Here is a 12,972-nt window from a genome sequence, read left to right on the forward strand (position 1 = left end):
TGTAGGTGCAATAATTTTGACTGAAGACAAATTATTTAATTGATAAACAAATGTTTGCAACCTTGATGAATAAATAGCATCGGTATTTCAATATTTTACAAGTCAGAATCTGACACCCGGAAAAACAATACAATAGGCCAAAACTGCACGAATTGCCACACAGACAACCCTATATTCTCACGCAATAATGTAAGAACAAAAAAAACAGGAATAGCAGGTGAAGCTCCAACACCACAACTGCTTAACCTCCTTTTAGACTCAATCGCACCGTGAACACTCATAATAATATACACATTCTACAGAAAGTTTCCTTTCCAATCACAATTGACTCTGCATTCTCAAAACTGGAGCCATGTTGCTATAAAAACACCATGCAAGAATGAATGATGGGAAACCATCTTATGGCAAAAAGAATGGGTAACAATAATAGACCACCAAACCGGAAAAATCTTGTTCCCAAAAAGTGCAAGACACCAACTGCCAACCCAGATGCAATGAAGAAATGATGGACTGCGATGCAGCAAAGAGATGAAAACTACGAAGAAAGGATGGATTGTAAAGCAAGCTGTTGTTGTGGTTGCAAAGATGACCAAGTGGAGGCAAGGGTAGCGGGCGGTAGTGTTTGCTGGAGCTGTCTGAGTAGAGTCACCATTCGGCCAGCTGTTTGTTCTGTTGCAAGATCTTTACCAGCACATAAAACCTAGTGAACAGAAAATGGATTGCATTAAAAAGAGAAACAACTTCAACCAAATCCAATGTATTAGCTAATCAGTTAACTAGTTATGAATTGTCAAGCCAATCAATTAACTAGTATTGTGTGTGAACCGTATCAACATGGGCATATAAACATCAGAGGCAACAAACAAGAATCAATCTGATGTGGTAGAAGTTAGGAGTTTGTGCAAATCCAGGACGAAAAACTAACCTCAGCAAACACCGAGACAATTTTGGGAAGGTATTGATTGTTTGGACCTAACAACTCACTGTCAGACCTGCAGATAAATAAGGTCATTTAGAACTAGAGCAATGGGAAAATATGGCAGAGAACATCAGAAAACTTAAAGAGTTTCAGCAGCTAACCTTTCCGCCATTGAACAAAGTTGATCGTGAACAACTTTTGCCTCAATCAAATCACTTTTTATTGGCAGACAGTTCAACCATGCTGGAACTACCTGCAAAAGCAACAGGATAGTAGCAAAAACATTAAACAACAGATGTTTATCTAAAAAAACACCACAAAAGGTAAAAACTCAAGCAGTCATGCAATAGATCTTAGTATTGTTAAAAACATGGTAGATGAGGAAAAAACCATAAAATGTCATAAACAGGAAAAAAAGTAAAGACCTGAGCAGAATCAATACTGTCCCGGTGAAATTGGCAAATTTTTCCCAGAGCAGAAACTGCATTGTCATATGCCATTACATTATCTGAATGAAGTGCATTAGGATGTTGGATCACAGCATTTAACCTCGATAGAGCCTCTGCATAATAAACAAATATGTTACTATTTAATTTTTTTCTTTCAGTTATTCTTTTATCCTTCCTAGTCTATAATAACAAAATAGATTCTTCCAATGTATAAAATAAAAATTCCAATGGCTTTTGCTACTATAACCTTCCCAACCACGGTTATTTTTTTTTTACTGCATATTTTATTCCATTCATAAATCTATTTTGTTCCCTATGAGTTCTAGTCTCAATAAGAATACTAGTTTTTTTTACTGTTCATATATTCTAATTAAAAAGGTTTTTTTTAAGTTCATTAGCATATTAAGCAGTACCTCCAACAAGAGGTTTGAACACAGAACCCCCAAACTCTGCACAAACACCAAGGCCATACACAGCCGCCTACAGAAAGATGAAGAAATACCAATATCAATCGAAGTGCTTGAACAATAAAAATGGTAATCAAAATGTTAAACAACAATAGAGAATGCCTAATGCTAACCTGTCTGACATCAGGAGTCTCATCATTACATGCCTCCAACAGGAATGGAAGATATGTATCATAATACCTGCTCAATTACAGCAAAATACGATGAAATTGATAACTTGTCTGGATAATTATCACTGCACTGAATCCCACTTGCAAAAAGTACTTACTTTATAGCTGCTTCACGGCACTGCTCTGCAACATCGTCAAAAATGCAAATTGCGATCCTTCTCTCTTCAGGAGTCTTGTCCCTTCCCTATATCCAAAATAATAGACTAAAAGTGAAAACAATGAAATAAATAAATGTTCTAGTTCTTTGAGAAAATTAGAGTTAAAGTTAGTCCATGGGCGCAAATACTGTAGGAAACCTGCTTGAAGCAAGAGATTAGACCATTCAATTTGCAAGATGAAACAACAAAAGTCACTCTAAGCATATTCACAGTAAAATGAAGATTATGAATTTTAGGTGTTAATAGAAAACAAATCTTGCGATCTAAGGTGCACTAGATAATGAAGATGTATGTGAGCTCAGAAATGTAAGAATGCTGGACGAATCAAAAACAAGCTCAAGAGTAATAGAAATCAATAAAAAGGATAGAAAATCAGAGGAGCTCTCAGTCCTGAAAATGTTCACCAAAAAACAAACTAACTTATACGGATACTGTCACATTTATAGTTAGGAAACAAACTCAAAAGCCTAACTACTCAGCAGTACAGTTAGATTGAAAGCTAGATGCGATAAAAGCAAACATGTGTTTTGAAGTTTGCTAAATCTCTCTATCTAATGTTGCACACAACCACCACTCAATTTAAAAACTCAAACCAAGTTTGAAGATTAATCATTTAAATGAAATTTTCATGGATGTGACCCAAACAGGGATATCATCACAACTTCAAAAGACTCCAAGAACATGGATTAGCAACATCACACAGACTCTGCATGTAAATCATCATTGTAATTTACCAGCTAAAACTGAGAAGACAGTATTATATATACGTAAATACCAAAGTGAAGAACAAAAAATAATGCTGACAGACATTTACGAACAGAATTTGATATCATAAGAAACACTAAATACAGATTTGGTAGTTTCCTGAAAGAACATACCCACATAGGTGTCAAATAAGATGACAGTTCTTCAAAGAAAGGCAAGAAGGAGGCTTTGAAGGTTTTGATCAAGGTTCCTAATATCTCACCCACCTGAGACAATGTGTAATTATTTTAATACGATTGCCAAGAAACAAAAGATAGTAGCAGAGCACTGATGATGGTTTAAATTATGTTATATGGAGGTACTAACTTGGTCAAAAACTTCTTCCTCTTGTTCATTTTCCTCTTTAATCAGCTCCCCTTCTTCAGCATCAAAATCTTCAGCTTGGGCCCTCTCTGCTCTCTCTCTTTTTCTACTTGAACTAGCTGTGATCACTTGTTTTATCTCTTCAACAATTGATCTGACCTGCTTTTCATCTAAAAGCATCCCAGAGATCTAAAAGGAGAAATAAATATATCAGAGCACATCCAACTGAGATTCACATTAACTAAACTAAAATGAAAGTGGGGAAGAGCCAACACTTTTAACAAGGGTTTCAGAAAGCACCTACTCGTGAACAATAATTAACAAAATCAGGCACTGCACTAGAAATTGAAGAAAACGACAAACCATTGCAGTGAACAAAAAGAGATGGACATTCCATAGGAATTATCTAGCCTCATAAGTAGTTTAATATTAAGAAATAATATGGTGGTAAAAAAACAGATGCGCAAAATGATGTAAACAGTAAGCAGACACCTTGATAGTGAAGGCACGTCAAATACTTATATTACATATTGCATTCCTTATAAAATTTCATTCCATATAAAACAAGACTCCGAAATCCATAATAATAAGACCAAAGTGAAGTGCATCCAACATCAAGTATTCATGAAACAGGCAGTTCAGTGCAATTGACAAAAATTGGGATTATTTCAAGTGATTAACCATTTAAATCCTCTAACAAACCGAACATAGAACATGAAGAAACCAAACGGTTAAATTCTGACTTCAAATGCCAACAGACGATGAAAAAGCTTGCACACACAGCAGCATCAATTGTAACATCAACTAAGCCATGGTTATATTCAACAACAGTGCCAATGAGGCTAATGGAGATTGCTTTTCTATCACATGCTCTTCAATAATAAGTTATAACAATAACTAGGCCAAGGTTACTTTATTCATCAAGCTTAATTCTGAAAAATAAATACTGGAAATGCATATAAGGCAAAAGCATAAAGACACATACAACTAAGTTATCTCATGTTCTGTACCTGTAAGCATTCATTTAGTGAATCTAACATGCTTGCACAAATCTCTGTGTCAGGTTCCTGCAAGCAAAAATAAGAGGGAGAGTTTTAGAAAGAAATGCCAATATGGGACACGACAAAGTCGGGCAAAGTACATTATGCACACACGAAAATTTTCTTTTATTTATATGAATATTAAAAGTACATATAAAGCTTACAAAACAAGTCAGAAGTATTTAAATTGTTTAAACCAAAATATAAATTCCACAATAACACGATAAAGATTGGATAAACTTTAAGATGGTGATGTTGAATAACAATTAACCTTATGCAACGCTTCCACCAAAGCAGGGATGATACTGTCAGTCAAAAACTTCAAATAGCTCACATCCCGACCTTGAGATTGCCCTTTCTCAATGGCTAACTTTGCAGATCGTAATAGTTCCGGCATTGCTATAGAGTTATTGAGAATAATAAGCATTAAAGCAGTTGGGATAATGAGATAGAGTTCATTAACACTGCAAGGGATAACTACTGACCAAAACATAAAAACAGTCATTCGCATACCTGAAACAGCTGCTTTTCTAACCTCCTCATGGAAATAAAATTTAAGGAGAGGAACCAAAGTTCCTGCAACCTGCATCACAAAATAATTGATGAGAAAAGCAATGTTACATAATGCTTATACAAACCTCATTATGCAAAGGCATTCAAATAGTGGTCTATGTCTCTAACCTGGTCAATCCATGGAAAGAATCCTTCCTTCAACTCGTCGGCATAGCAACAAAGCATGTTACATGCCGTAGCTTTTTCCTCTAGAACACTAGTCTTGATTCCAATTCTTTTGTCCCCGAGAGTGATAGTCTCCATACTATGATAGATGAATAAAACATAGTCAGATATATATTGCCTAGCAAAAAACGGACTGTAACAAAACCAAAAATGTAAAGCATGTGTGCAAAAGCATGTGAAGAGCATAACCATTCAGATAAGGAACACTGAAAAAGCCAGTAAAGCTACAAATATAAGTCTTAACTCCAGATGCCCAAATAATTAGCAATCATATAAGATCAAAATGAAACGACACATGTGCAATAAAAGGATACATCGTGCTTTAATAATTTGAACTTATATGGAAAGGACTAAAATTGAGACCTTTCATCATCAGAGTCCTCTATCTCATTATCCGAATCAGCGGATGTGATGGTTACGTCAGGCTTAAGTGAAGCAGATTGAAGCAATGGTGGCATGACAAATTCCATATAAGGAAGAAAATCTTGTCCAAGACACTTGCAGAGTCTAGCCCATGCCTGTACCAAATTAAAGCCGTTGTTACTGAACATATAGTACAATTGGCACTTTGTGTATAAGCTATATGTAATATAACAAGCATACCTGTAGCATGTAACTTGTTGTTGGATCATCTGTCTCCATTTGAGATACTTGCAAGGACATAAGAACTTCCATGACCTGGTAAAGAACCATCACGTGTAGGATATTAAAACAAAAAATAAAATACAAATACAATAATATTAAAGTCATAATAGATCTATCTGATGAGAGAGAGAGAGAGAGTCTGTGGGTGTGTGTGAGAGAGAGAGAGAGAGAAGTGTTTCACAGAAAAGACAAGATGCATAGCAAAGCGGTTTAAGCAGTGAATGTATAAAAGCAGACCACCCATTCTTGACCCATAAAATTGCAATTGCAATAAATCAATTTCAAAGGAGTTCAACAGAAATATATAAAGAAAACAAAAACTACCTACCTGCTTAGCATCAGCCCTAAACTTTTCCTTCCCGACAGCCATTCCAACCAAACTTATACACTCCATAGACTTAGCACGGAGCATGCGGTTAGACTTATCAGTTGCATTGACCAATATAGCCTTCAGGTACGGTATGACAGCATCATAGTATTTCTGAAAGTGTTCCTAAGGAAGACCATAGAACAAAATGAGTAATCCTAAAGAAATGAAATTATAGACATTGAAGAGTGCAGTTCAAATAATTACCTGAGATGAATCAGCAACTGATGCCAAAGCAGTTAAGGCTCCCTCTTGCACCATTTGTTTACCGTTCTGAAAGACAGAGAATATCGAAATTAAAGTGAAGGACAGTGATAATCATATGATGATTCAGCAAAATGACCGTAGTAGCATCACTCTTTGAAATAATATTCTATAAACAAACCTGAAGAAGTACAAGCAGTTTGCTAACTATTCCATCCAAGTATGGCGTTAAAATATCAGGTGTGCAATTCTCACTGAAGTTGAGCACAGCTGAAGCAGCATGAGCCTGTGTAAACAATATTAGGTAAACATCCATACTACAGAGTTTATTCAATTAAAATATAATTACTTCAGAAATGGAAGACCTACAATAAGATTGTATGGAATAAATTAAAACAGAGACCAAAAAAGACACCCAGTGCATATGTTAAAATGTCATCATTATATTTCACAAAAGGAAACTAAAAGGGAAATGTTCTTAAGTGTACTCTCAGCAAAGTTTTACTCCTAGACTTAGTAATTTCTCTTTCTCTTAAACCAACTACATCAACATATACACACTAGTTCCAACCAATATCATCATTTATGGTTTAACATAATTGATAAATCCATTTGCAAAGCAACTAGCTGTATATGCCAATAGTTTATAATTTTGTGTTTCATACAAAATATTGCTTGCATTTTTATTTCAATCATTTGGTCACAGAAACCCTTACAAAAAGTCCCATATTTTCCATTTAATCATTCAAGAAAATCCAAACTTCAAAAATAAAATAAAAAACTAGTTAAACAGAAGCACATCTAACCTGTACACGAGGATTCTGAAAATCATCCATCGCAGCAGCTAGTGCTGGCAAGACCCCTTGATGGTATTGAACTTGCAAATCTGGACCCAAATCAGTGGACAGTTGCCCGATTGCATTAATAGCTGCCCACCTTACACGAGGATGTTGATCAGGAAACGAATTCAATACCATAGCCACCACTTGCTCCAAATTCTTTATCATGACCTATCAACATAAGACATGTAAACCAATAACAAGCAGTTATAATTAGCACAAATAATTCAAAGCATCAAACAACAGCAATAAATCCTATTCGTCTTTCTCTCTTATATCACAACAACAAAAACAAACTTTAACATCTTAAACACCTTTGAGCATCCTTCGGCTATCTGAGCAAGAGCAATCAATGCAGCATGTCGTTTTTGCCACTCAGGCGCAGCCAAATATGCAGGTAATTGTTCAGAAGCAACAGGAACAATGGTATTTCCTCCCAAAGATATAGATAACCTATCCAAACATTCCTGTCCAACACTATAATTGCTAGTTTCACCAGCATCTTCATCCTCAGTCTCCGCAGTGTGCCAAGCTGGATCATCCTCAATATCCAAAAGCATCTTCATAAGAATCGCAAACAGCCTGCTAATAAACTGCGGCATCTTCCTCATCATACCAGGAGCCCGCTCCCTCGCTTCGGCGAGAGTTATCACAAACTCAATAGCCAAATGCCTAGTCCCTTCCTCCAACGACTCTGCCTCTGCGATTTGAAGCATTGCCCCAACAACATCAACAATCTGCCTCCGGAGAAATCTAGGTTCAGTTCCGGCGAGCTCAATAAGCAATTCAAGAGCCTCTTGTGCAGTCGCCTCCTGACCGGAATTCAGCGCTTCAGTCAATGTTCTCATCATCGCCGGCAGCAAGTCTTGAAACCTATCACGATCGGAGGAACCAGAAAGACACTGAATGAAATTGATAACAGCGTTAAGTGCGGCGATTCGAACATCGGGATTAACAACAGATGAAGTAAGGCACTGAAGGAAGATATCATGAAGGTGTTTGATATGCGGCGTGAGTGAATCACCGATGTACTGCGACAATTGAGCGAAAATCAAGAACGCGGATTCTTGAAGCTTAGGTGAATCAGAAGAAACGCACTGGAACATGAAAGGAAGCAATTCAGGCCAAGCGTTATCGGGTAGAATACTAGAAGCGAGTTCGGAGATGGTATCGCAAAGCTTCTTGGAAATCGATTTCGCGTTTTCGGTTTGGATTGATGAAAGTAGAAGTGATTTGAGAGAAGATTGAGTATGAGGCGATAAACGCGGCCAAAGAAAGGAATCATCGCGAGTGAGTTGCTTCCTGAGGAGAATAGCGGACATGGCGCGAGCTTCTTGATGAGGTGAAGAGTGAAGGAGATGGCCGAGTTTCAAGACGAGTCCATCGGGATCGGTTTGTTTGCAGAGGTTGAAGAGAGCTTCGGCTTGTGAACGTTCTTCGTTCGACGATGTCATCAACTGTGAGATCAGACTTTCGAACGGTGATGGATCGGCACCGAGAATCGCCGCGAGTTGGGATTGCTGTAACTGAGTTGACTCGGGATCCATGACGATTGGCGGCGAGTGAAAGAGGGAGCGAAAGTGTGTTAGGGTTCCCTCTTTTGATTCAATTATGAGCTATAGTGTTAATTTTATGATGTAGAGAATCACTCGCTACTTCGTGCTCTACTATCGATATATCTCTTTTTATATATGGTCGCGGGTTTTAGAATTAGAATGATCCATGATGTTGGCTATGCACTGTGGGGTTGTTGTGGTTTTTGCCTTTGGTAGGGGAAATTGAGAAATAAATTAAAATAAGTTAGGATATGCTGGAGTGGGGCTAATTAGGGCAGAGCAACTTGCGGTGATAGACGGTTTTTATTAGCTGTGTTTTGTTTTTGTAGGTCATGGATCATGATTAGGGTTATGCTTTATTTCCTTTTTCTTATTTTTATTCTAAATTTAATAATTTTACTAAATTAAACTAAAATATAATTTTGATTATTTATTATTTATTTAACATTGTTTATTTTTTATTGTTTTGTTATTTATTTTCATTTTTATATTTTTAATACTTATTTTAGTTCTTCGTAAAATTACAATTTGTATAATTTTAAATATATAAAAGATTAAAATAATTATTAAATTAAAAAATAAATAACTAAAATACAAGATGAATTACTCAATGAATTAAAAAAAATAAGCAAAATAAATATTAAATAAAATATTGATCATCAAAATTATAATTAAATCATTAAGTTAAAATATATTTTAAAATATTTAACTAAAATTAATTGATATACACTTTCAATATAAAATAATTTTATAATAATAATTAATAATAACTATTCATATTGTTATTACCACTTCAAACAGATACAGAAATACAATAACATATTGTTATATTAATTAATATAAAATTAATTTAATTATTTATATTGTTATTATTACTTCAAACAGATACAGAAATACAATCATATATTGTTATATTAATTAATATAAAATTAATTTACTGACATACGATTAAATTTACATGTATGTAAATTGTCAGTTTACTGGCTTGTCACGAGTCAAGCTAAAATCTTATAGTTCACCGTTTAGTGATGTGTTTATTTTTATTGAGTTTTTCTCCAATTTTTGAATTTGTTTATTTTGGCTTCATCCTGAGATACTAGGACAAATATGTGACTGGATAATGACCTTTGTTGTCTTATCCCATAGCTCTACTAAAAATAACCGAAAACAGTCGGATTTATTGCCCTATTTCAATCCACTTGTTAGAGTTCATCAAAATCTAAATGTGACAATACTTACCAAATAAAAATGTAACAATACTTATATTCTTTTTACTAAAAGAATATTCGTTCATTTAATTATAATATATCAACTGGCAATAATAGGAAAGCTAATTAATCTATAAATAAATTTACAACATAAATGTTAATAATATAAAATGGTAAAATAATTATAAACATGATAAAATTAAAATGCAAAAAATATTTATGTATTCGGATGTGTATCGTTGAAGGTGTTAATGATATTGATTGTATTTATATTTGATCAAAGTTAACATATTAATTTAAATCAAACGAATATCACAATAAGACAGCAAGTCCAACAATGTCATATTAATAGAGTCAACTATTGAACCGTGCAAATAATCTAAAAATGCAATACATCAATTGGTGAGGGCTCCAAATTATTTAATTTTTTATTTTATGAAGGTGATTTTTTTTTTGTTAAATATATTTTTAATCCTAACAAAATTCCAAACTCTAAAAAATTGTATTAAACTCTAGTCTCTATTTTTATTTTATAGGACTTTTTTGGGACTAAAAATATTATTTTTTTACAAAAAAAAAATCTTTAAAATATGAACTAAAAGTGAATAAAAAAATTTGTACGGACTAAAAAGTTAAGAATTTTTCTGTAGGGACTAAAATAAAATTTTAAAATTTTATAGGAATAAAAATTTATTTTACTCATTTCTTAATTATTAAAATTACATTTTCTTTTTATCATGAATTCAATTTTAAAATTATAATATGACCTCTAAAATATTTAAAACAAGTTTATTAAAAAAACGTTAAATTAAATTAAATTATATTCAAACAATATAATAATAAAACAAAAAATATTAATTATATACTTTTGATCATATTTTATTATGAAAAAATGTTAATGTTATATGTGAAATAAATTAGTGATGTGGATTTTTTAATGAGTTTAATTGTGATATATATTATATGTATACAAAATTTATTATATTACAATCACGAGTATAATTATATATATTTTATAAAAAAATATATATATATATATATATATATATATATATATATATAAAACGGTTGTAATTTACCATATATAAATTAACTTATTTTTAATTAAACAAAACAACATTAATAATTTTAAAAATAAAAAAAAACTGCAAAAATAAATAAAAAGAGAAGACAATATTGGAAACTAAAACCCTAATTCAATTTCCTCCAACACTTTTCACCAAAAATTCAAACCAGAACTAGAGTACGGTTAGGGAGAACAGGCAAACTTGAGGGTGATGACTGATAATAGTTAGAATTGTTAAAAAAAAAAACAGGCCTATTTAAAATAAAAAATTTACTAAGACCTTAATATTAGGCCTCATATTAGAATAATGTTTTTAAAGTTTTGGTCTATTATTTTATTATTTTTTGTGAGATTAAGAGAGGGGCTTAGGAGGCTTATAGATCTCTAAAATTTTGTTAATTTTGATATTTTTTAAGTAATTTTCAAATTTTATTTTTCTTGAAAAAATTTATAATAAAACTATTAAAAAAACGAATTTTTTCTCTAATTAAAAAAATTGTAAATCATTTTTTTATTGAAATAAAATCAAAACTTTTTTATCAAAATTTTTTTGATTTTTTTAAAGTGGGCCTATAGGCCCACTAAACCCACAAATTTTTATGGATTTTTTAATGTTGGGATTTTCTTTTTTGAAATTTTTTAAATTATAATTTTTTTTGTACTCCTTCAATACTTGGGATGGACTTGATAATTAGTAAATTTGTCAAATTTACAGCTATAATGACATTTTCTATAAAATAGTAAAGGAAGTTGTGTGTGTTCCAATTACCAGTGTGAATGTTGTGTTTTTCTTCCTTCATTATTTACTTTTTGTGTAGGACCTTTTGCATTAGTGTTTTTCTATTTATTTAAAGAAAGCTATCTAATTTTAAAATAGATTTTCAGTTTTATGGTGTACTTCCATTCTTATACGGATTATCTATTTTATTATTTATCTTTTTTTATAAAAATAAAAATACTTCTACTCACTAAATTTAACCTGAGTTGTCAAAAAAAAAATTAAAAAAAATTCTATAACATATATGTTTGAGAAAATTTGAATTTTGCGTAACAATCTTCTTGAAAAAATTCTTCAATAAATAAATGTGTTGTAGAAAATTAAAACTATGTATGTCAGAAAAAAAATTTAACTTGAAAAAAGTTTTTCAAAATACAAACGTGTTTTAGAAAATCGAATTATGTGTATCAGAAAATTTGACATATCTGTTTTAGAAAATTTGAGCTTTATGTATTCAAAATTTTTTTTTCAAATTTTCTAGAACACATATGTACCTAGAAGCTTTAAAAAAAAATTGAAACACAAATGTCTTTAGAAAATTCAAATTTTGTGTTGTGTTTTTTTTTTAAGTTCTCAAACAAATTTGTGTTTCAAAAAACTTAAAAACAAGTTTTTTTTGAAGATAACACATGTACCAAAAAATATAAATTTTGACTTTTTTTCTTTTAAAACATGGCAAAATTGGATTTTTATTAAAATGCGGAGATATGAGTATAAATTTAGAGTTATGAGATAAAAAATTTAATGTGATTTTGTTGACACCTATTTTAAACACGTTTATTTTCGCATGTGAGTTTCTTCACTATTATTTTTTTATCATGGTGGTGAGTTTGTGTAAGACAACTTCTTGTTTTATAGAGGAGGTTTGAAAAGTGGTGTCTAACCAAGATTTATATAAACTAAATTTTCTTAAGTAGTTGATTTGGTGAATTATTGGGAGCATGATTGAACTAATTTTAGAATGTAGAGGAAACTTGTTGGTGGTGGAAGTTGTTATTTACAAAAAGAAGATGATATGTTATTCGTGCTATCCTAAACTCCATAATTTAATGAATATGACATATTCTCACTCTATCATTAATTAAACAGGATAATCATTTTGTAAATATGATATATGATTAAAGAAATAATGGGTATTATGCCTTAGACTACCACCAACTTGAATTAGGTCAACTTATTATTTGTACGTACACAATTGAACTAAAGAGATACACACAAAGATTCAATTAACCTATTTCTTACCAAACCCAAATTGAAATAAAACAACGCACAATAACTCTTAATTCAGTATATCATAAGA

The 12,972-nt window shown here is 32.1% G+C and overlaps 1 protein-coding gene across 1 annotated transcript; it reads right to left on the reverse strand.

Annotated features, from left to right (window-relative positions):
• Positions 1-14: 14 nt before the first annotated feature.
• On the reverse strand, positions 15-8,844 carry LOC101503642 (uncharacterized). Its single transcript, XM_004504257.4, has 20 exons — positions 7,379-8,844; positions 7,032-7,235; positions 6,407-6,511; positions 6,229-6,294; positions 5,983-6,147; positions 5,613-5,687; positions 5,373-5,527; positions 4,953-5,088; positions 4,785-4,854; positions 4,543-4,670; positions 4,242-4,298; positions 3,235-3,420; positions 3,042-3,134; positions 2,104-2,189; positions 1,949-2,015; positions 1,782-1,848; positions 1,345-1,481; positions 1,081-1,172; positions 926-992; positions 15-700 (listed from the first exon to the last, which is right to left on the reverse strand). Exons 1-20 carry the CDS (start codon positions 8,609-8,611, stop codon positions 536-538), a joined length of 3,354 nt encoding a protein of 1,117 aa, XP_004504314.1. The 5' UTR covers positions 8,612-8,844; the 3' UTR covers positions 15-535.
• Between the last annotated feature and the right edge of the window lie 4,128 nt (positions 8,845-12,972).

This window comes from Cicer arietinum, chromosome 6 (genome assembly GCF_000331145.2).
Source record: "Cicer arietinum cultivar CDC Frontier isolate Library 1 chromosome 6, Cicar.CDCFrontier_v2.0, whole genome shotgun sequence".
In the NCBI taxonomy this organism is placed as follows: Eukaryota; Viridiplantae; Streptophyta; class Magnoliopsida; order Fabales; family Fabaceae; genus Cicer; species Cicer arietinum.